The sequence below is a fragment of the Trematomus bernacchii genome, unplaced genomic scaffold (assembly GCF_902827165.1).
Source record: "Trematomus bernacchii unplaced genomic scaffold, fTreBer1.1, whole genome shotgun sequence".
Taxonomy (NCBI): domain Eukaryota; kingdom Metazoa; phylum Chordata; class Actinopteri; order Perciformes; family Nototheniidae; genus Trematomus; species Trematomus bernacchii.
This window is the reverse complement of record NW_022987593.1, coordinates 4,485,704-4,510,261: the sequence shown is the minus strand read 5'-3', so window position 1 is coordinate 4,510,261 and position 24,558 is coordinate 4,485,704. Positions and strand designations below refer to the sequence as shown.

The 24,558-nt window shown below is 37.4% G+C and overlaps 2 protein-coding genes across 2 annotated transcripts; both read left to right on the top strand.

Annotated features, from left to right (window-relative positions):
- The first annotated feature begins 471 nt into the window (after positions 1 to 471).
- Positions 472 to 8,567, top strand: gucy1a1 (guanylate cyclase 1 soluble subunit alpha 1). Its single transcript, XM_034130514.1, is given in 9 exon segments — positions 472 to 870; positions 1,148 to 1,215; positions 1,884 to 1,972; positions 2,042 to 2,418; positions 2,420 to 2,800; positions 4,246 to 4,731; positions 6,355 to 6,498; positions 7,594 to 7,748; positions 8,027 to 8,567. Coding segments are annotated over 9 exon segments (2,076 nt in total). The 5' UTR covers positions 472 to 618; the 3' UTR covers positions 8,151 to 8,567.
- A 1,716-nt stretch (positions 8,568 to 10,283) lies between these two features.
- On the top strand, positions 10,284 to 23,117 carry gucy1b1 (guanylate cyclase 1 soluble subunit beta 1). Its single transcript, XM_034130515.1, has 13 exons — positions 10,284 to 10,391; positions 10,721 to 10,794; positions 12,842 to 12,942; positions 13,063 to 13,181; positions 13,569 to 13,766; positions 14,864 to 15,094; positions 15,307 to 15,423; positions 16,098 to 16,231; positions 17,255 to 17,452; positions 18,847 to 19,084; positions 19,807 to 19,947; positions 21,306 to 21,460; positions 21,773 to 23,117. Exons 1-13 carry the CDS (start codon positions 10,389 to 10,391, stop codon positions 21,918 to 21,920), a joined length of 1,857 nt encoding a protein of 618 aa, XP_033986406.1. The 5' UTR covers positions 10,284 to 10,388; the 3' UTR covers positions 21,921 to 23,117.
- Positions 23,118 to 24,558: the final 1,441 nt, after the last annotated feature.

The window sequence follows — 24,558 nt, the reverse complement described above, 5'->3', positions numbered from 1 at the left end:
TGTAAGTGTGTGTATGTCATGTGTGCGGGAAACACATTCACAAATTAAGTATTTTGGTTAAAGTATAAAATGGTAGCAAATACACAGGTACAACTATTAGTATTCTGCAAGATTATTATAGTGGCAATATCACCATAAAGACCACAATTTAGCACCACAGGCACATGTACTTGAAGCACAATGTGAATACCATAGAATATGATTATTCGTTTATGCTATGAATGCCACTCTATAGACTGATCTAAATAAAAAAGTGTACTGCATGAGAGTAAGTCGCCTGGAAATAATGTCTCATTGCTGATAGGTTGTTCAGCTACACCATCCCCACTTGCGCATGGATTGGGCTAGTGCTCTTTTTTCTCCAGTTTCTCATTGGCTTTTGGTAATGATAGTTCCCTGCCATCATTTGCTCGTGCAGTTCTCAATGAATATTGTATGTGGTCTCTGGCTTTGGTGCTGATCATTTGAATGAGCGCGTCGCGAGGAGGAAGGTATCTTGGATGAGCACGCACACCAGATGATGGAATTTCTCTCAGAGACCGCAGCTGCTCGACCAGCACTGTCTCCCTCCGAGATGAGATAAGAAGAGCAGAGACAGCAGACCATACAGCGGGAAAGATGTTCTGCACGAAGCTGAAAGAGCTGAAGATATCAGGAGAGTGTCCGTTCTCCAGCAGCAGCAGCAGCGGCGCCCAAAATAATGAGCTCGGAGACTTTGAGGAGCGCTCAACTGACGCCGCGGATTTAATGCCTATTTCTAAAGACGTGCACGGAAAGATAGGTGAGGATCTACCTAAACAGAAGACAAGCAGAGCCAAAGTTAACCTGCATACACTTGGGCAGAGCATACGAAAATTGGCATGTCCCGAGGTGAGTTATCAAAAATAATGTATTCATATTCACATCATGCAACTTCTACAATATGTTACATTTGTGATGGAGAAAAAAAAGCATCTTGACTCCTGTTGTGTGTTTTCGCATTTCTGCCTTAACGCACAGACATCATGAATACTTAGTTAAAGATGTGCTTTTTATATGGCTTCAGAAAATACATTAATATATATTTTGTTGGCGTTCCTGAAATTAAAGCTGCTGTTTAGCCTTGCCAGACGATGACCTTTAACTCGCTTAACACTTTGTCATACAGTTTCAAAGGCTGCACACTGCTCTCCAACGAATGATGAGACTATCAGATCAAACCAGGGACTCTCAAAGGTAACACGTGTGTTTTTAAATACAGCTGCCATCAATAACAACACACTGATCATCCAACAATTAACACAACTAGTTCTGTAAATTATAGGCATTTACTAACAGATTAAAATGACAACCATGGTCAGGTTTCTCAGCGTTCGGCCCTCTGTTTACCTAACACAATCCATTACTAATCTTCCTTGCTGCTCTCACTAGTCTGATATTTATGATGATAACAACAATAAGGTGTGGTGCAGGCTGCTATGGATACCAGGAGGTAGATAGACATCCCTTACAAATCTGCTGAAAGACACATTATTATCCAAAATGGCAAGGAGATAATGACTCATTCTCCAAAAATGTCAAGCATTAGTTGGTTGCAGCTTTTCAAATGTGAGAATGTGCAGCTTGTTTGGGGGGCATAAATGATAGTAAACAGAATATCTTTGTGTTCTGGTCTGTTAGTCAGACAAGCAAGATAAGACATTTAAAGCTTTAGGAAAATGTAACTGCCCTCTTTCACTTTTTTTCTAGGCAAAGCAATGAGTGGATTAGTTAAAGAAATGTTAAGCACTGTATCTGATAATGAAAAACAATTGGTAGTTGTAACTCTATTATAGCGTATTGATTAAAAAATGAATGGTCCAGTGATTAGTTTGTGTCTGACTTTAATCGTTTTCACCTCGCAGTCCCATCATTTGCTGCACAGACTATCAGAGCTGCAGTGATGAACCAGAGCACTTAGTGGAAATGATGAACATGTACTCAACCAAAACAGGTAATTAAAGATCAAACTCTCAGCCTGTAAAAAATATATAAATTATATGTTTTAATTCTGTGTATTCAGGGCATCACAACTTCACCTATTTCCCTTCATCTGTCCTGACAGCAATCCAGATGGAAGCTTTAAAAGTTGCTCTTGGCGAGGAGCTCTTCAACATGTGTTATGAGGAGGACGGACACATTTTGGGGGTGGTGGGGGGGGCTCTCCACGACTTCCTCAACAGCTTCAATGTCTTGTTGAAACAGAGCAGCTCGACGCCCAACCTGGACAGAAAGGATTGTGTAAACGAACCTTCGGTGCTGTGCTTAGACAAGGATGCAGGTCTGCTTACTGTCTATTTCTTCAACCCCCGCCCAACTACTGAGCTCTTCTTCCCTGGAGTCATCAAAGCTGCTGCCCGCCTGCTGTATCACACCAGTGTGGAAGTGTTGATGGACCCCCCCCGGTGTTAAAGACAGCATATTGCAGTCAAGCCCGCAGCCTAGTCTTCTGTACACAGTTGTGGTTAAGGATGCTAAAGATCTGAGCCCCAGTCCGCTGCGGGCTACCTCAGCTGGGACCCTTCCTACCTCTCTGTTCTCCACCATCTTCCCTTTCCATCTGATCCTGGACCAAGACCTTGTTTTGATACAAATAGGACACGGGCTCAGGAAGAGACTGTTCAGGAAAGATTGTCCGAGACGGTCGTCTACCTTCCAAGAACACTTATCTATTGTCTCTCCCCAAATCAAATGTACCTTTCAAGGAATTCTGACCATGCTAAACACACAGTTCCTCATTCGGATCACACATGGATACTCCATCGCAGATAACACAGGGAAGGTATGTTGACATGTCTGGGAGATATAGCTTGAAAAGTGACGTCACTGACTAATGAGGCAAAAAATGTCTTCGGGTCATTGTCTTCTTGGTAAGATAGGGAGAAGAATCATGCTATTTATAAGCAGTCAGGCTTATTAGTGTTGTGTACTCTGGTGCGCCTGAGGTAGAGATCAACATTAGACCCCAACGGAGATCAGAAGCAAATGTCAAACCATTTTATCCATCAAAGGCACAGCCATGCTTGTGCTATTTATGTGAGGTTCCAGAGCATTGGTCGCCATGACAAGAATTTTATATCAGTGAGTAAACATAGCAGTGGTTTAAAGACATTCAGCCAGAGATGATTACTATAACTATAACACTACTCGCCTCATGGTCATTTTACTGTTAGTGGCTACAAACTCTAACTAAAAAAAGGTTAACATTCATAAGTGCATTTGTCTATTTCATCTGGGTTCACAATATTTGTCCACTTTGTACATAAGTGGCTAGGTAAAAAGAAATTCTGTTACCAAAAAAATAAAAATCTATATCGATGGGTATATTGTTGTTACAACAGTCAAGAAGACATGTCTAAACTTAGAGAGAAAAGCTGAGGTCCAGAGATATTGTTTGATCTTTGGTCATGGTAAAGTAAATGTAAACAGAGGCAAAAGTACTGTTGATGCTGTTGTGTAAGTCCTTATTAGTCCTATTAGTAATAAACCAAAGTTCTAGATAAATTAAAACGTTGACCTCGTGATGGCAGTAGATAAAGGGTCAGGAGATCAGTTCACAAAGATGTATTCTATATCGGTGAAAAAGGCAACACATCAAGATCAGATGACGAGGCCTGTAACTTTGATCCAAAAACGTCAACCTCATTGTGACTCCAGAGGAAAAGGTAGGGAATGATGAAATTCAATAGGTTTAAATATTTGGAATAATAAACATCTGTATGAATTTGCGTTGCTAAACCTACAATAGTTGGTTAGAGTATTCCGACCATGGCTTGTTAAAAATGTACGTTGAAAAGACCGGATTGTTTTAGATTTTTCTCCTGGAACATAAACAAACCATTTGGAGTTGTTTACTGTTGTGGGTGAAGGACTGCAGCACCTTCGTGAATACCAGACAGACATGTTTGCTTTTATTTACTTCAAATGTTTAAATGTCTATATATGTTTACATAGGGGGTATATTGTATATTGTATATTTTCAAGGGCACCGATGTCACATGGAGAAGCAACATTATTGTTCCTTGTTTGTCTGTGGGAATTGTGAACTCTAATAAGAAATACTTTTACATATAATAAGAGTCTGTTGCTGCAGTATGTAGCCTTCACAGTTATCGTTATCAATCTTTTTTCAAAATGAATTCATTCAGCTATACATAAACAGGTACAGTTATACATAGCAAATGTCACAAAAGTATTACTTTTCTGATCATCTGATTTTTCTTTCAGCCTATGGACCTCAAAGGTCAGATGATCTACGTTTCAGAGTCAAATGTCATCTTGTTCTTGGGCTCACCATGTGTGGACAAGCTGGAGGAGCTCACTGGCCGTGGCCTCTACCTGTCAGACATCCCGATACATAACGCACTGCGTGATGTGGTGCTGGTTGGTGAACAAGCCAAAGCTCAGGACGGTTTGAAGAAGCGTCTGGGGAAGGCCAAGGCCGCCCTGGAGCACGCTCACCAGGCCCTGGAGGAGGAGAAGAAGAAGACCGTGGACCTCCTCTTCTCCATCTTCCCTGGCACTGTGGCACAACAGCTGTGGCAGGGCCAGACGGTGCAGGCCAAGAAGTTTGACCGCGTGACGATGCTCTTCTCTGACATCGTGGGCTTCACGGCTGTTTGCTCACGCTGTACCCCGATGCAAGTGATAACCATGCTCAGCGAGCTGTACACCAGGTTTGACCACGAGTGTGGGGAGCTTGACATTTATAAGGTGGGTAAATGTAATATAAGTATGTACTGTTGAGCATTGTTTTTGAGATGATGACAAGGCTAACACTTTAGACCACACCTGTTTCTGATCAATTAGAAACGGAATCTGCAACGGCTCAGCCCCAAATACATGATTATTAAGAGAGATCTCATCTAGATGTCTTTCCTGTAATGCTTAAAAGTTATTTTCTGTACTTCTGACACCCCATTAATGTTACAACTCTGCCTCCAAATGTCTACACTGCCAGACACATTTTCTTTGCGTTTCTCTGCTGCAGTCAAATGCTATGACAGATTTTGATATTTGGCCAACAAAATACTCCAAAATGCATTAATAAGGACAACACCTCTGTGTCCTCAATGGTACAGTAGTTATTGCCCTTCCAGCCGCTGATATTGGTGGAAAAATCAAATGTAATATGTATATTTAAAATCTACAGTAGTGCACAGATTGAAAAAAAATATGTACTTTTCTGTATCTAATAATAATAATGAAAACAATTAATAATAATACCACTACTATTACTACTACTACTACTACTACTAATACTACTACTACTACTACTACTACTACTACTACTATAACTACTACTTCTGCTACTACTACTACTACTACTACATCTACTACTACTACTTCTGCTACTACTGCTGCTACTACTACTACTACTACTACTACTACTACTACTACTACTACTACTACTACTACTACTACTACTGCTACTACTACCACCACTGCTACTACTACTACCACTTCTGCTACTACAGCTGCTGCTACTACTACTACTAATACTACCACCACTGCTACTACTACTACCACTTCTGCTACTACTGCTGCTGCTACTACTGCTATTACTACTACTACTACTACTACTACTACTACTACTACTACTACTACTACTACTACTACTACCACTCCTACTACTACTACTACCAATAATAATGACAATAATCATAATAATAAAAATAATAATAATGATAATAATGATAATAATAGGTACTAAATACATCAGAAACTGGCATAGGGTTTATGAAGTTAAATATTTGCCTACGTTTAATAGAAATTGTGTTTTCCATTAAACAAGATAACACACTATTCCTGAACAGGTTGAAAAGACAGACTGAGAGTATAGCTCAACAAACTACCCAGTGTCTGCCAAGGGCTGCTAATCTCCAGGGAGGTTTGATAATGTAATCAAAGTGTCATGAAAGCATAACACAGAGAGCAGCATGTTTGACAAATATCTCGTAAAACGCAAGGAAGTCAGAGGTTCCTTCAGGACCCTGTTTCCACTCCACATGTATGAGCCTAAAAATAGTTTCACTTTGTCTCTGCCACATAGCCGTTGAGTGCTCTCCGGTCCAGAATTACTCGTTCCAAGAAGGAGAAAAAAAACCCTTGTGGACTTGTTAATATGCTCAGGGATCAAGCACTATTAAAATGTAAGTTTTATTACGCCTGAGTTTTCTGCCCTTTGTCTTCTGCTGCAAGATGGAGAGCAAGTCAGATTGTGAAGAGACTTTTATGAATATCCACTTCACATTGTCATCTCGCTAAAGTTTTATAGTTTTCTCTGTGTCAGTTGCCGGGTTAGAAATTATTTTAATGATCATCGGCTGTTTCCAGGTGGAGACCATTGGTGATGCGTACTGTGTAGCTGGTGGCTTACACAAAGAGAGCGAGACTCACGCCGTCCAAATTGCACTAATGGCCTTAAGGATGATGGGGCTCTCAGACGAAGTGATGACGCCAACTGGAGAAAAAATACAGGTGAGGGTCAAGTATTGATTGGTGTCATACTCATTAATCAACTTGATGATGTAACTTTAAACTATGCAAATGAGAACTCATACAAACACTCTATTGAAGTTTAATTTGATTTATTTCATTTTTTTTTTTAAATCTTATATTTTGAAAAGAAGAGAAACCCCTTCTATAACAAAAAGCTGCTGACATTAAAATGACGATTTTAATGTCTTATATTTACCATAATAAACCAGTGAATAAATTAAGAAAGCAACTACCTACCTACATGATTTAGGGTGTGACTGTTATATTATAACTACAAAACATTTATTAGATGGGAAGTATTAAGATATGTTAACTATATAAAAGTAAAAAGTAAAAATCGCAAATTCTATTTCATCTAAATATCCAGCCGTACTAAGTATGGTGTCTTGGATTGAGATGTTTGATTCAAATATTTCAAAGTCAAATAGATGATACGTGGCATTTATTTTGTCCAAAAACAGTCACATATTAAGATGTTTCTCCTCTTCATGTCAGTACGCCCCTAATTCACAGAAGTATTACACACTACAGTTGCTCCCGTAAATTGGTCAGTAGGGTCTAACAAATATTGCAATTTAATTCATTTCCTAATTAAACAATTTTTTGTAAATGTGTGTGCATTGCTTGGAGTAGCTTCTTTTTTGCCTTTGTTCACACATTGCTTAGCTTCTTTGCACCTGACAGCCATCTAATTGAAGATGAGTATAAAATCGTAAACTGAAAGGCAGGAATATGCATGTGCGCTTATATGTAAGTGGTCATGTGCGTGCATGATATAAGCTAAAGGTTATCCCACAAATAATACCACGACATAGTGCTGCTAGTCGTCCAAAAAAAGGAGTATGTTAGGGACAATTTTCAGCCTCAGAATTTGGCACTAGCGAGACAGCAGCAGGATGATGTGTATGTGGGATTGCTTGAATAATCCATATTTTAACTTTTCAGACTATACCTGAAGAAATATAGGATCTGTATTCATTTCATGACCAAAACTACAAGTGTGTATGGTTCAAAAGTGGAGCAACTTTGATGAACAAAAGCCTGAATCGTGTTGAATGTTGTATTTTCCATCAGATGCGCATTGGTGTGCACACTGGTTCAGTACTGGCTGGGGTCGTTGGAGTGAGGATGCCACGCTACTGCCTTTTCGGGAACAATGTCACACTGGCTAACAAGTTTGAATCTGGTAGCCTGCCTAGCAAAATCAACATCAGCCCTACAACCCACAGGTGAGGTAACACAGGTTGCAAATCACTCTTGCATTTACCATTAGAATTACAATGCTTACTTATAACCCCCCTCTTAGATTACATTTGACTGAAAGTATTGTAAATTAAAGTTCTGTTTGAAGTGGTTAGTTACCAGAACCGTTTTTTTCAGAGGGAAAAAAACATAGTGCTCTGAACAGGAAACTACATTTTAAAAGAGCACTGTGTTTCCTCTTGTGTCAAATAATTTGCCATATTGTCTTTAGATTCATGTTTTATTTGTGTTCTCTTTTACTCAGATTTCTGAAGCACCGGCCAGAGTTTGTCTTTGTTCCCAGGAGCAGACAGGAGCTTCCTGCCGACTTCCCAGAAGACATCCCTGGTGTTTGTTACTTTCTGGAGCCGTCCTTCAAAACTTCATAACTGACTATGAAATAAAGTCAAGATGCTGCAGAGCCCAAAAATGTTAGATTTGACGAAATATAAATGTATCCAGTGAACACAGTGCGAACACCTTATATATTTTGTTTAAGTTTGTTTAGATATTGATGATATTGTCTATCAGTCAAACTCTTGCAGCTGTTAATAACTGACATGTCAGTTTGCTGTCAAACATGAGTCTTGTCTTGTCTCTGTAAAATGATCCATATGTAGAGTGTAGCGCAGAGAAAAACTCACTTCCTTCATTTTTCTTCCAGAAGGAGTCATGTCTGCAAATTTGACTTATAGCTTATGGCTTTGTTGACTGTTGTTCATTTCAGAATTTTGGCGTACAATCGTTTAAGTCAGTAGCTGCTTCAGGACTGCTGTAAATAATTAAACATATCGTCTTGCATAATATGATATTACATTTTGGATGTTTATTCTCAATGTGATGTTACTAAACATGTTTCTTTTTTAACGAGATGGTTTTCTGTAAATATTGGACCTACTACATTCAGATTTGTCCATTAGGCACCTGCAAAAACTACATTGGCCTTTTGGTATGGCAGAAAATGTAAGACTGTATTGGTTTTGTGAGTTTAATGGGAGCATTTATTAACAAATAATTTGGAAGAAATTACGAAATGATAATGTTAGGGACCCCATTGACTTTTTAAACTTAGATTCAGAGCAGATTCAGGTGAGAAATATACAGGCAGGATATTATATTTTTCATTTTATTTAAGCTGTTTTTCTTTATATAGATATGGCTCAATATTTCTTCCAGAGGTTTATTATTTCAACTCAGATTATATTTGTTATAACATCTTACATAGACTTCCATTTATTACACACAAAGCATTCTAAGATTGTGATTCCTGATATAATTAATGTATTTTTTACTTTTTCCCCACTGCACACATGTTTATACTATATTTATTACGTTGGGTTCACAGTAGTCCTTTCCTTAACAGCGGGAATACAAGACAACACAAATACAATGAATGTTCTACTGTATCCCTCATAATGATGTGCTTTAATCATTCATGTAATGTAATGTTATCAAAGCGCAATAAATATTGATATTCAAATACGTGACTCTACAGTGTGTAAAACATAGAATTCAGATATTTAGAAATGTGCGATGCTTAATGAGCATTATGATATGATATACAATGGTGTGAAGTAGCAAATTACATTTTCTAAAGTAATAGGCCTTTCTATATCTGTAATTACACGTTTCAAGTACTATAACATTACTGTACTAATGAACTTCGATTTTACATTATACTTCTGCTTCACATACCCTGCAATTAAATGTAACATATTGTACAATACATCTACTACAAATCATGATATTACAGCTGTAGTTACTTGTTAATTTGGAGATTAAGATTTAATAAAAAAACAGCTCAATATATTGACAATGTATTGTAGTGACAGAACAATCCATAAAGCACATAAAGTTGTTAGATATAGCTTCCTTTTGACATTTTACAGCATTGAATTGTTCTTTAGATGTTCAATCATCAACAATGGTGAATTAATAATGAAGTTGTCTAATATATATTAATGTTCCCTTCTGAAAGGAGTCATTTTACTCTTACAAGTACTCTTGTTTTTGTCACTGACATGTAAATACAGTATGTGTGGAATTGACTTTTGTTACTTCAGCTGTAATAAATCTTTTTGCAACTAGTATTATTATTATCACTTAGAAGTACATTTTAGTGATAATACATGCTAATGACCAGAAATATATGTTTGCATTTTTCACTACATTTTCAATAAAGGACTCTTTTATTGTAGAAAAATGTAAGGAGCAGCATTTGTTATATAAAGTAAAGTACTTTTTTCAAATGTTGATAAGATATACATCATACATGTTTTTAAAGATATCTATCTATGTTTTGTTTTTGCTACAGTTGGCAGATATGATTAGTTGTAAAGTTCATAGTGTAACACATGATGTTCAATATCAGAAACGATGTAGCTGCCTGCGGTGAATTCAGGTTCACTAGCATCAGTTGGACAACGCAGCTGCATTCTCATTGGTCAGGGGGTTTACGTAATCCCGGCTCTGATCTGCTATTGGACAGATTCGCTGTCTGTTACCAGCTGAGGGAAAAAAGGGGGAATGGGCGCAGAGACACTCAGCATCTGTACCAAACGATGAATGTTGAGTCACATTCAACGGATTTTGCTTAAAAATAAGGGAAAAGAACAGCTACTGTCATCATGGTATGTTTACTAGGATTTTGTATTATGTATTATTGCTGGTAATATAATGTGTTCGTCGCTCGACGTGGTGTATTTGCGTTAGACATTTCCTGATAGAGACCGCTATGTAGTAGCAGTCATAGCCTACAATAATTGTCTTGTTATACTGAACTGTATTAGGATTATAATTGAACAGAATATGCATGCACATATATTTTTGTTTAAGTATAGTTTTAGGATACAATATATTGTGTAAACACATGCATATATATTTCTAGTAAAGTTACCATTAAATAATATTCACGTTGCTCGTGGATTTTCCATAATTGTTTGTATTTATACATTTACAGTATGGTTTTGTGAATCACGCCTTGGAGCTCCTCGTTTTGAGGAATTACGGCCCGGAAGTATGGGAAGACATCAAGTGAGTCTCTGGAGTGTGTGTTTACTATTCGGCCCCGTTGGTATCATAGGTTACACTGTGGCCAAGCAGACCAACAGGGACACACAGGGCTACTGTACTCTGACTCACTGTAATGATTAACATCCATCCTGCAGGCTCACTGACATTCAGATAAAGTTAGCAAACATCACATTTATATTCTGACCCATAAAAACTCTAATTTTAGTCTGGAGCTTCAAAAAAAGGTAGGAAATGAAATTATGACCACAACCGAAATGTTTGATAGTGAATAAAAGTGTTACCAAAAAAATATGCAAAAATACGGACAAGTAGGCTATTCAATTGAAAGTACACATAATGCCTGCCATTATTCCTTGTGGGTGCTATATTATATTATAAGATATAATTTACAAATATATTAATTTTTTTATACAATTTTATATGTGTAGCTGGTTGATGTTAAAATTCATCTGTTGGGCTTTATTTACTTATTTTTGCGTTGGTCCACTGAAAAACAATGCATCATATTTAAAAAATGTGTGATAAAAAAACTGCTAAGTAGTAACTCAATCTGTCAAATAAATACAGTGGAGTACCGTTGGAAGTACAAAGCAAAATAGAAGCACTCCAGTAAAGTACAAGTACCTCGTAACAGGACCGTAGACAGGGTTTTATAAATATTGAGGTCATTTGTCAGAAACCTGCCATTCCCCAAAAAAAGGTAACCAGGGACCTAAAATAAAATTCTCACAGTTCGTTTAAATGTATAGTATTTCTTTATAAATTTGAAAAGTTTTGATAAAATAACTTTTATTCCCCAAAATGACCCTCCAAAAAGATTAACTTTTAAACTTCGAATAAAAACTTCACAGGTTTTGAAGACCTTTATCAACATGTTTAATAGGTTAAATCTATATGAAATCACTATATTAGGAGACACTGGACAGGGACTGCCAGGAATACGATTCTGGTGGGAAAAAGATGGATCCTATATTTATTTCTTTATTTGTCAGACTACAAGTATATACACAATATCCCCAGATGCAGAATGTAAACTCCATCCAAGTTGCAAAAAACCCAAATTCCCAGAAGAAATACAAAGGGTATGACCTCAATGGTAGCTCTGTTCCTACTTCAAAGCTTAACTTCAGTTCAATATTTAACTGAATCTAACAATATACTGAATATTCCAACATTCCTAGGCTATTAACTGCATTCTGCAAACCTTTTGTATAATATAGGAAGCATATGGTACACCCCATTACAACATTTAGACGTACCGTAGGATGAATGTCTTCCACTATAATAGTAACATGTCATTTTTCAGCTTATTGAAATGTTTGGTTATAAGTGCACCAGATGTGACCCTGCCTAAAAAAAAAGAAGAATTAGAAAAAACATTACAAAAAACAGCCGCAGCTGTCTTGTGTAAATGTTTTTAAAGTGGTCCTTCTTTAGCCATCCAAAAAACACTTGATCTGTGCTGCATCTTGTGTTATCTTTGCAAATGTTACTCATAGTTTTTTTACACACAATTTATCATTGTTGGTCTGTTTTCAGACCTTTGATGAGCTGGATCATTTAAAAATAAAATCTTATTTTCTTTTGAAAAGCTTTCAAGGCTTGGTATGTGTGTTCAGCTGTTACACATCCTGATAACATGGTGGCGGCTGCTGAGGCCTGTAAATCACTTTTGTTTTCTCAGTTAAACAGTACTAATGAGAACATCATTAAGTGTTCGGACAATATTGTAGAAAGTGGGTTGTAAGATGTATAAATAGCAGATGCTCTCTGCGCTCTGATCAGCGTTATATCAAAACCTGAAAATCTGCACTTGTTCAAAAGTTTAGCTTTAGGACCACACAAACACTTCAAAGCTATATGGAAACCTTTTTTATTACTGTAATACAAATCAAGAAGACTCCTACTGTCGGCCACACACGAGACTAATACGTCCCGTAAAAATACTGTAACAATTAAACCTCTTTTGAAAAGGCAAATGCATGAGTTCAAGGTTTGTTTCTGCTTAGATATTTGGTAATGACTGAATGCTTCATTTTGTTTTCAGGAGGGAGGCTCAGCTTGATATCGAGGGTCAGTTCCTCGTTAGAATCATTTACGAAGACGGCAAAACATACGATCTTGTTGCTGCTGCAAGTAAAGTTCTCAGTAAGTGACAGCATGGTTGTTTAGTATAACAAATACTACAGTATATATGTGGGGTATATAACACAATCAAAAATGTGTATTGTTTTCCGGGATACTGATGAGATCCTTTATGTATTTCAGAGATCGATGCAGGAGACATCTTGCAGATGTTTGGAAAGATGTTTTTCGAATTTTGCCAAGAGTCAGGATACGACACCATCCTGCGAGTGTTGGGATCCAATGTTCGTGAATTCCTGCAGGTAAGCTGTCTCTTTGCATGTAGAAAAAGTGGATACTACTAATCTAATGGTTTGTAAATATGCAATCTTGAAAGGGCACTTCACTGATTTTAGACATGGGAGTCTGTTTACATATCTCTAAGAGTGCTGCTCAGCCAATGGAGAAAATAACCCTTGACGATGTCATTGGGGTCATCTAAGTTTAGCTGTGAGACTTTGATTTTCTCACATAAAGCTAGTGTTTATAACTTGGGATGAAGAACTTGAAAGACGTACAAAATCGACCAGGAAATAAGGGTCAAATTAATTTTAATATTTCATGTTTAATGTACTTACTTAACTTATTATATCCCAGCCAGGCTTGAATGAACTTTGATTGAAGGTTGCATAATTCATCTATATTTTCAGAATTTGGATGCTCTACATGACCACCTGGGTACCATTTATCCTGGTATGAGGGCTCCCTCGTTTCGCTGCACCGACGCAGAGAAGGGGAACAATCTGATTCTTCACTACTACTCCGAGAGAGAAGGCCTGCAAGACATTGTGATTGGCATCATTAAAACTGTTGCTCAACAGATCCATGGGACAGAGATAGAGATGAAGGTGCGCTTGGCTGTTTTTATTCTCTTTTCTTTGTGCAGCACTAATGAATCACTTTACTAATGACTGAGGACGGCTTGATGTTTTTCCTTTTTCCTCTGTTCATTTATGGTTCAACATTTATTGAAGCCTTTTAGTCCCTGTAATGCATTATGTCAGAATGTGTGTATGTGTCTCAGAGTGTAATTGAAGAGGTTATAATGTGAGGATTAAATAACAGAAACTTCCAAAACACCCAAACAGGAACGCTGCTGCGCTGTGGCAACTGCGGCTCAGCAGAGAGGTTTTGGCTAATGTCTGTGAGTCAGAGGATATTTTTAGATCTAAGTTATAGAGTCTTTCAGGGAGTTTGTTTCTTTCTCAGTTTTATTTGTACACTGTCAAACTGTGGATGAGTTGTTGTCTATTTACTCCACGTTTATTAGACAATACATCCTGGGCAGAGGTACATATTTCTGATCTCAGCTCATTTTCTCGACCATGCTAATCAGATTTTGTGAAACTCAATATCGTAAACTGTCATTGGTATTTTTATTTGTTTTTTAATGTGGAGGCCACAAATCACAGCCTGTAATCTGTACCAATAACTGCAGCATGTTATCATCCTTAAACACCCTCTGAACTTTGACTGGAGATTTCTCCTTGTTTCATAAGTGAGTGACATTTTATCCCAAACCTAATCATATGGTTCAGGCAGGATCATATTTTTCAGCAATTGTGTGTGTAATGAAAGAACACAAAATGGCAGACGCTCCAAATGTGACACCCAATTTCTGGAAATATTAGCCACTGTTGCTGTGGCAACAGGGTGCAGAGACAGCAGCTTGACGTCATCAGGCCTTATGCCCATAAACCCACTGAATAATGTCACTTTACAATGTCTTCATTCTATAATCATAGACTTTAGGTCATGACATCATGAATGGTATAGTATAAGTGGCACTTATATTGCAGTGGTGAAATATTGAATTGAAAACATTTAATGGCTGTAACCATATGCAGCAATATAGGCATGTGTAATTGTATTTTAACTTGAATATGCCAGTTTTTGCAACAATAACATCTATATTCAATCTATATTTTAACTACATCTTATGCAGATGATCCAACCGAAAAGTGCAGAGTGTGACCACATCAAGTTTCTGATCGAGGAGAAGGACTCGGAGGAGGAGGCTTTATACGAGGACCTGGACGGCTTTGAGGAGAACGGCACACAGGAAACGCGGATCAGCCCGTACACGTTCTGCAAATCCTTCCCGTTCCACCTGATGTTTGACAGAGACCTGATGCTCACACAGTGTGGGAACGCCATCTATCGAGTCCTGCCTCAGGTGTGGATTCACATCCAATAATGTTAAAGTCTGTTTCACTCGCAGCAAACACTATGTCCTCAAGTCAGCACCTGATTATGTTTTATATTTACATGAATTACTCTCTGTCTTAGGTCAGGATTTCCAGCCTGAAGCATTCATTTATTTTATGGATGAAGCAATAACTTCTAATCTCATGTAACTAATTATGCATATTTCATTTTATTCCCCAGCTCCAGCCCGGTACCTGTATCCTCCCTTCAGTTTTTTCTTTGGTCCGTCCTCACATTGACTTCAGCTTCCATGGCATCCTTTCCCACATCAACACCGTCTTCGTTCTGCGAAGCAAGGTACATATACCACATAATTACGTTCTTTGTCACAGTGTTCTTTTGATCAATCACATCAATACATCTTATTATATTAGTTTACATTTTACTGAGAAACAAGCATTCAATCACATCCAAATAAAAATCTAATTACAGTCCAAACTGGGTAAATGACAGAAGGTGTTTATATTACACAACATAAAAATAAAACTGTGCAGCATTTTAAATTGCAGTGTAATGCATGGAGCAAAGACTGAACAAATAACTTGTCTCTTACTCATTACTCAAGCCTGCAAGGTAGATATATTTTTGGTAATGTTGAGAAATGTGAAGCCAAATGTTTTGAGTAGCACAGAAAACGTGTAAGAAATCCTAATTGAAATAAGACAGTTGAAATGTTGGTATTAAAATAATAGTAGAAAAAAATGTAGACTGTATTCATTGTGAAAGGACTGCCACTCCTGAGATGCCACTCCTTTAGCCATGATAAGGAGAATTGATAATCTTTCTTCACATACTATACATAAGATCTGAACTCATTCTGTCCAATGGAGGGAGATGCATGTGACACTTCGGGCAATAAGCCCCATACAGATTTAGAAATAAAGAGTGAGCTGAACTGGTGCCCGGTTTTGAAGCAGATTTAGAGGAGAACCCATAATGCAATATTCATAAGTGTGATGTAATCCTGACAGGAGGGCCTGCTGAATGTAGAGACTGTGGAGAACGAGGACGAGCTGACGGGGGTGGAGATCAGCTGTCTGAGATTGAAAGGACAGATGATTTACTTGCCAGAGGCGGAGAACATCCTTTTTCTTTGCTCACCCAGGTAAATCCAGTCTGCCTTGAAAGGAGCACAGACTACACACACCAAGAAAACACTGCATTTATTTTACTCACTGAATGAGAACACTACCATTTTCGCAAAGATGAAAGTCCTGGTATTTCATATTTCAATGCCGTAAATGTATTTTAAAGAATACCATTACTGTTCTATGCCTATTGAGAAAAATCCAACTATATAAACCAGAATTAAGTAACTATTTAAAAAATGAGCTGAAGGGTAATTTTTTTATATCAAAATATAAAAAAGGGGCTCACAAAGAAATGATGAAGTGGGAATAGAAAAATTGGGGTAAATAGTACATTCGTGAAGGTATATTTTGAGATACAGTTTGATATGCGATAAGAAGTATTTAGGGCAGCAGAGCAGTTTATATGGAATGTATTGAAAATGAAATTACTGTGGAGATGTTAATGATGTTTGTGTTTTCAAAATGGTATTTCATAGTATTTTATTGAGCTTAATTTTACTTCCAAACTTTCATAAACCAGCCTTGTTTAGGTGCATGGTCAGAAAAAATATAAATCTGTGTGCTGGTTATTAAATTGGTTCCTCTGTTGTGACCTCCATTAGCCTCTGTGGCGCCTGTATAACCAATCAGACATTTCCAGTTATAGATTGGACGCAGGAGAGCAGGGTTCAATATATCTTGCCCTCACAGATCAAAGACACTTTGCAGAGAAGGTTGCTCCTAGGTTAGGACGAAAAGGGGCCGAAACATAAAAGCGTTCCTCCTTACCTGACTAGATAAGACTCATACAACACTGACCTTAACATTAACAACAGGGACATTTATCAGGAGACAGGAGGCTCGGCCCTGAAAGAAGGATAGTTTGAGGCTCATCGTCTGTTTCATTTACCCTGATTGAGTAGGTGAACAAGACTCAGAAAAAGGTCTGCAGTTTTCCTTCTGCCCACAGATAGAAATAAGACCTTTTATTGCATTTTGTTTTAAAAATAACACGGGCATATTATACCACTGTTTTCTCCTTTCCTTCTTTCCACTAGTGTCATGAACCTGGATGATCTGACCCGAAGGGGGCTTTACCTGAGCGACATCCCGCTGCATGACGCCACGCGTGACCTGGTGCTGCTGGGTGAGCAGTTTCGCGAGGAGTACAAGCTGACCCAGGAGCTGGAGATATTGACAGATCGTCTGCAGCACACCCTCCGGGCCCTGGAGGACGAGAAGAAAAAGACAGACAGGTCAGACTATTATTCTCAGGTGTAAACTACAGCTTTAGGTTTTAGTTAATGAGTTGCCAACTTTAGATTTCTCTCTTTAGAATAACAATAGAGGAACTTTTACACAGTTGTTTTATGTAAATAGTTTCAGTAATGATTCTCATCATATTTCAAGGTATACTGTTATACCTTATAAACTATGGCATTTCCCTTGTCAGATGGACTTGATCAAGCAAATCATATTTTCTATCTTCTGAAATAGTTTAATTTAAATCCTTTTAGAAGACCAAAGACGTAACAACTGCCCAGAATGTACCACGGAAAAGATAAGACAAATGTCATCAATATTTAATTCATCACTAATTTGTTCATTATGTGGATATCCCTTAAACTTATTTTCATAGCAAAGCAATGTCATTATATTTCAGTTATGAGTCAGCCTCAAAACACACTGGAATAATAGTGCCGTCATTCTTCACTTATCTTACTTTGTTGGAAAAGTAAGTGGCAAACATTGTTTATGATTCGTTTTTAGAGAGATAAAATAGTAGCCTCTGAACTATTCCCTTTTAAGGAAGATTTTGAGACAAGAAACACAGAAGATACAGCAGGACACTAACAGATGTCACTCCCGTACAGCTATGTTGAGTTTACATGACAGTAGGATGACAGGGGTCAAAATCTATTGTTATACAGAAGTGGATATTTGCCTAAGCTACTTTTCAGGTCCTGTTATGGTGAAGAGAGTTGGTTTGGACTCTGGGTTTCAGACACAGCGCCTGTCATAGTCATTTGTGGGTGACAGCATTGCTCTTTCATCCCTATATTATTATTCTCGCCATTCTCCTGTCTCAAAATGCCTTGGGCCTCCAACATTGATTTAAATTCATGGCTCTTCTCTAAATATTAAAGAGAACACCTGCTGCACTGGCTTTGCCTTTTATAAGCTTTAAAACACTGTTTTCCGATAATGAAAACATGCATTTATGCTTTATTTGCTTCTGTTCAGGCATGTACTTTAAGAAAAAAAAAGTATGTTACATGTAAGAGTGAAAGAAAATGTTAAAGATTAATATGTATAGCTTGGTATATAATATACTCCTATTTCCATGTATAGATTTGTGTGTGCTGACCGTTATTTGTTCTGCATGTGTCATGTGTCCACATATCATGATGCATCATGGAAGGTATTTTGCTTTTAACAGGCAGCCATGATCTAAGCAGTTACCATAGAAACACCACCCTCCCATCTGAGAGCAGCTTGTATAGCGAAATGGCCAAAAGGTGGTGGGTGAGCAAATAAAATGCTGATCCAAAGGATGAACTCGGTCTGGCAGTCCAAGCTTATTCTGCTGCTCTCGTACACCACATCTGCAATTTTGCTCAAAAGAATGATTTCCCTTCTTCCCTTTTAGATTGCTCTATTCTGTCCTTCCACCGTCTGTTGCCAACGAGCTGCGACACAAGCGGCCTGTCCCGGCGAAACGCTACGACAACCTGACCATCCTCTTCAGCGGCATTGTGGGATTCAATGCCTTCTGCAGCAAGCATGCCTCGGCCGAGGGAGCCATCAAGATAGTCAACCTGCTCAACGATGTTTACACACGTTTTGACATCTTGACAGACTCTCGGAACAACCCTTATGTATACAAGGTCGGAAGCAAGAATTTGACCATGACAGTATATCATGCATTTGTGTACATTTCTCTCAGTAAAGGTAAAAGAAGAGAAGGATCTATGCAGCAGAGAGATAATAATCAAAGTGTACAAAAAGTCTCAAATGAAGAATTTGTGGGCTTTTAACTGTTCTGTGCTGCTTCTTCAACGTAAACGCACCAGTGAAGCACATCGACCACTTGTTGAATAATGTTACGCAATTACGCACAAGAACACAGTAAGAGTATTTATATCAGTTGACGTGAGTTTTTCACCATAAGAAGAGTAGTACTGACTTCTAAACAAAGTATAGTTTTACAGAGACACTGCACCATTTTATAGGCCTCATGCAGCAGATTTACACTCAAGGCTTTCAGACAAGAATGCACTTTAAGAAGTCAAACAGACCTCGGTACTTCCAGGGGATCGGCTTCAGGCACTGGGTCACCAAAAGAAGTAATATTTACTCTACAAGCAGAAAGGCTAGGTGGTCCTCTGGTTTTAGCAGGGCTTAAAGAGGCCCTGCATGTCTTAAAGCTGATGTAAGTGTTTAAGTGTTTATTTCAGGGTGTTTCAGTTTATTTCTAGCTGTGCAGTGCATTCAAAAAAGAAAACAATCTTTGTAGCACAGTGGGAAAATATGACTTGTCATGAACCAAAGCATAATTGGTTATGATCAAATTAACATAAGGAATGACCAGATGTTTGTCTTTATACAGGTGGAAACAGTGGGCGATAAATACATGACAGTGAGCGGCCTGCCAGAGCCGTGCATACACCACGCCAAGTCCATCTGCCACCTCGCGCTTGATATGTTGGAGATCGCTGGACAAGTCAAAGTGGACGATCAACCAGTTCAGGTGAGATATGATTCTAATGTTTCAGACAGGTTTATGGCTAAATACTTATTGATTTTTGTATAAATAACTGTAAATGTCAATAACTACATATTGTTATGTGTATGTATTGTATGCATGCTAAGCTACTCTGAGCGCACACCAAATAATTTTTATATGGAGTATTTTATATTTCTGTAATAAATAACTATATTATTCTTTATAAACTGTGATCATTTTGCTGCAATATTTTCACAATAATATTTGTTGATGGTTTGTGTGTGCAAATGGTTGCCAACTAACAATATTTCTAATTTTAGTGTATTTATTGTCACAATTCTCAATCTTTCTCTTCACACATTTAATGATTTAACCATTTGTTCTTAGCAAAGCATCTGTTGTTTTGGCACAAATACCTTGGGCATTTTTCGAGATTGTTTTACAAATACTGAGTATCAGACCTGACAAACTGCTCACTGGAATTCAAGCGAATTCGAGCAAAACAATTTTCCCTCAAGAATATTTAATTGATTTTAACAAAAATGTATATCTGCATGTTTTGACGCTGAAGTAATGCTCCTTGAAAAGTTGGATAAAAAACAGCAGACTTTTGTTTAACTGACTGCTGGAGATTGTTATTGTATCAATGACTGTTGAGACTTAGCTTTGGAAAATCATGTCTGGTTAACAAAAGGCTGTTTATTTCGGGACATGGCACTGGCAGCAGAGGAGTGCGGTTTAGCAGCAGAAACAGACTCAAATCATCTCACGATCCTGTGTCTAAAAATACTTTCTCATTTGTCTCAGACGCTCAGCGTGTTCATGCTCTGAAGACAACAGGCACTGAAGTGTAGACAAGTTCAAGTGTAAATATTAGGCTGTGAATTGCCTGGGGCTACTTTTGGAATTGCTTGTTTATTGCAAACCTTAAAGAAAAAGATATATCTAATTTTGTGCATGGAAGGATTTCTGGCAAAGTTACCCTTATATCCACCCACCAAATATTGCACCTTTTCAGATGATAGCTTTAATCATTTGTTCCAACAAACTAAGAGAAGCATTAGGCTGAATATTTGCACAGCTTATTTAGCTCCTTTATCCAACATTTCATTTTTTTTTTATTGTTATGAAAGATTTTACACACATAATACACAAATTCTGCATTTTTGTTAATAAATCAGGTGTGTCATGTGCTGCCTTACATAATGAATTGCCCGCAGATAACTTATGATCAGAGCTCTTATCATATAATAAACATTTAAACTTGGTTTTGACAGGAAATAATGATATCTTTGTCATATGATTTACTTTGATTAAATTATAACTGACATTGTTATTGGACAGAATGAAGAGTCTCCTTTATCATTTTCTTTTCTGTCCAGATTACTATTGGGATCCACACAGGAGAGGTGGTGACTGGGGTGATCGGCCAGAGGATGCCCAGATTCTGCCTTTTTGGAAACACGGTCAACCTCACAAGTCGTACAGAAACTACTGGTGAAAAGGGAAAAATACATGTCTCAGAATATACCTACAGGTTAGTAGGTATATCAGGGGCCTATTGTCATCTGCTTTTTTATTTGTGTAAAGCCATGATAGGATTGTATCACTAGAGAAACGATGTGGTTCTGAAGGAGCTTTGCAACTTGGTATGTAAGTATTAAAAAAATATATATAAAAAAATATAATTATTAGACTTGGAAGGACAAGCTGGACCAATTAAAACCTAAACCAGTCTGTTTTGGTCAGTCGTTTTCATGTTTTTTGCTGACAACATGTTTTCATAGAGTGAAATCCCCCGGACCATAGAGCGCGAGTGATTTACGACAGTGTTGATGTTTTTCTCCAGGTGTTTGCAGTCTGCTGAGAACGCTGACCCTCAGTTTAATTTGGAGTATCGAGGCCCCATCACCATGAAAGGAAAGAAGGACCCGATGAAGGTGTGGTTTCTGTCCAGGAAGCCCACCGGCACAGAGTCCTCCGCAGATACAATCTAGATTGCACCACAAGGTCATCTTACAGAAGCTTCAGTTTGGTTCTGTGAAGTCAAAAAGGTCTTAATAAATGGCACATTTTCAGGGCAGGAGTGAGATGGATCAGGTCAAACAGAAAACCTATCTATCCAAACAGATATTTTAAATATGATGAACCTGTACAGCTGCTCCCCCTGCTCGGTTCTGCTTGACCATGAGCTGTCATGTCCTCACTATATTTTTTTAGCATAGACACAATAGTGAAGTGTTTCATGAATAGTAGCCGTTATTGATATTCAAGTTTGATACATTTTTAGATAAAATATTCTCACATTGTTATTGTATATAAAATCACTAAGGGATTTGATAAGAAAAACATTTACCCTAAACATTAGGTTGATAATTTTGTCATATACTGTACTTGTTCTGTGTTAATAATTGAAAGTATTAACTCTATCAGACCAGTTAGCCAATGAGAGTAAAACAATATATAGCTCGATATCATGTTTGTGCCAAAACATTACTGTCATTTTTTGAGCAGTCCTTTTTTCATTGGCTGTGAGAGTTTTACACCGAATTATGTGACACTGGCATCAAAACCATAAAAAGAAAACATTATTGAGATATTATAGCTGTTGTATTTTATAGAGATATATAGATATCACCACTTTCACCAGTTCTTATGCACAAAAAGTGACCATGAGTCATATATTATAGAAATGTATACATCACTGATAATTAAAAACAACAATACAATACATTATTTAATTGTATTGATTGCACCTCTTTACTCTATTTTTGTCTAATTCTATAATATTGAGTAATATTTTCAGTTCTACTAAATGTTGAGATATTCTAAATGATCCTCATATTTATTGTTAACATTGTGTTATGTATTTATTTGACTGTTTTCAAAAAGGACTAACTAAGTAAATATGGTTATAGGTAAAACTACTGTTTGTGCCTCTATACGTTTAGCAGTATACAGTATATGTGTTGGATTAATTTCACAGGAGTAAATGTATCACATCTTTTTCACCCTATTTTTCCAAAGTCATTCTTATTATTCTTAAAACTTTATGTAATGTCCTTGCAAGCAATCCTCTCCAACCATGCAGCTTCCTGTGTAATAAACAGATGCCTCTCGTACTGTGCATTTCTGTGATTGTAAGACACAATTGTTTTAATTAAACAATGTTTCAATAAAAACAATAAAAATAATTGTTACTTGCAAACGTTTGTAACAAAAGCTTTGTTTTCAACCTGCTGATTGTGGCTCTTAAGAATCAAATTAACAGATGGATAGAGAAAGTAATGCATGTTTTTTTTAAGTGTTTTAAGACATCAGTGATAGTCTTTAATAACAGTGGATTCTTTTGCAAAGAGCTCTACCTGGTGGCCACGAAGGAGATTACCATCCTGAGGATAAAATATCTATAAATTGGAAGCCTCCACCTTAACAGTGAATTTCTGAATCCTTGACCTGCAAGAGTCTAAAAACAGCTTTTTAATAGCTTTGTAACAAAAGCTTTGTTTTCAACCTGCTGATTGATAGTTTATTCAACAATATGGTAAGCGAATGACACTCTGAATATTGTTTTTAGTACATTTATGCTGCTGCAACGCAAACATTTCCCAAATTGGGATCAATAAAGTACTATCTTATCTTATGTACCTTACCCTTTTCTTCAAGAGCACCAGTGTTTGTCAATAAGGCTAGTCTTAAAAGGCTTATATTTAAGCCAGTTGGCGAGTTACGTATATACTTTTAAAATATATATTTTTTTAAAGTTAACTCGCTGAGGGCTGACGAGCTAATTCATGTTTGGTACATTAATCGAGTGTAACTAGGGTTATTGATAGTGTTTGGTATACACAATAATTCATGACGTCAAAACAGTTTTGGTAACTGTAACAGTTTTGGTAACTGTAAGAAAGCGCTATATTAGTAGATAAAGGCCTATGATAAATATATATAAGTGATCACGCGTAGTAATAATAGTTATAAGAAAATTAAGATAATATCTTGAGTAAAACATTGTATTTTCAATATATGTATTGTATATTTGTATTGACATTTAAAGGGGACCTATCATGCAAAATGCACTTTTGTACGTCTTTTATACATGAATATGTGTCCCCGGTGTTCCAGGGAACTCACCAAGTGTCAGAAAACACAACCCTCTCTATTTTCCTCCATACCCAAATCTCTAAAAAAGGGACTGCAACGGACCTGATAAAAACTGATCCAGATTTGAACACTGTCCTGACATCAGGACAGTGGCGCTACGGCTATTGGGCCAACTCCACCAATCAGGAGGAGACAGCCACGGCCATTGCCGTGCGAAAGCGCTGGAGACGCTGTAGTACATATGCCAGGCCTGTAGATGGTGCTGTTCTCACATAATCTGCCCTTGCAAAAACAGAGCTAAAAAATGTCAAATTGAGCAAAATGAAGCATGGCTAAAATGCATGATCTGTTTGATATTTTGAAAAAAAAAAGTATAAATATGCCTTATATAGGTATGGTCCTACACTATATTATTCAAATATAGCATGATAGGTCCACTTTAAGTGAACTAATTTCAGGTGCTGTTGATTTGACTGATTTCCTGTATTTAAAGTGGGATTTGTAGTTATTTTGGGCAATTATATTTCTATA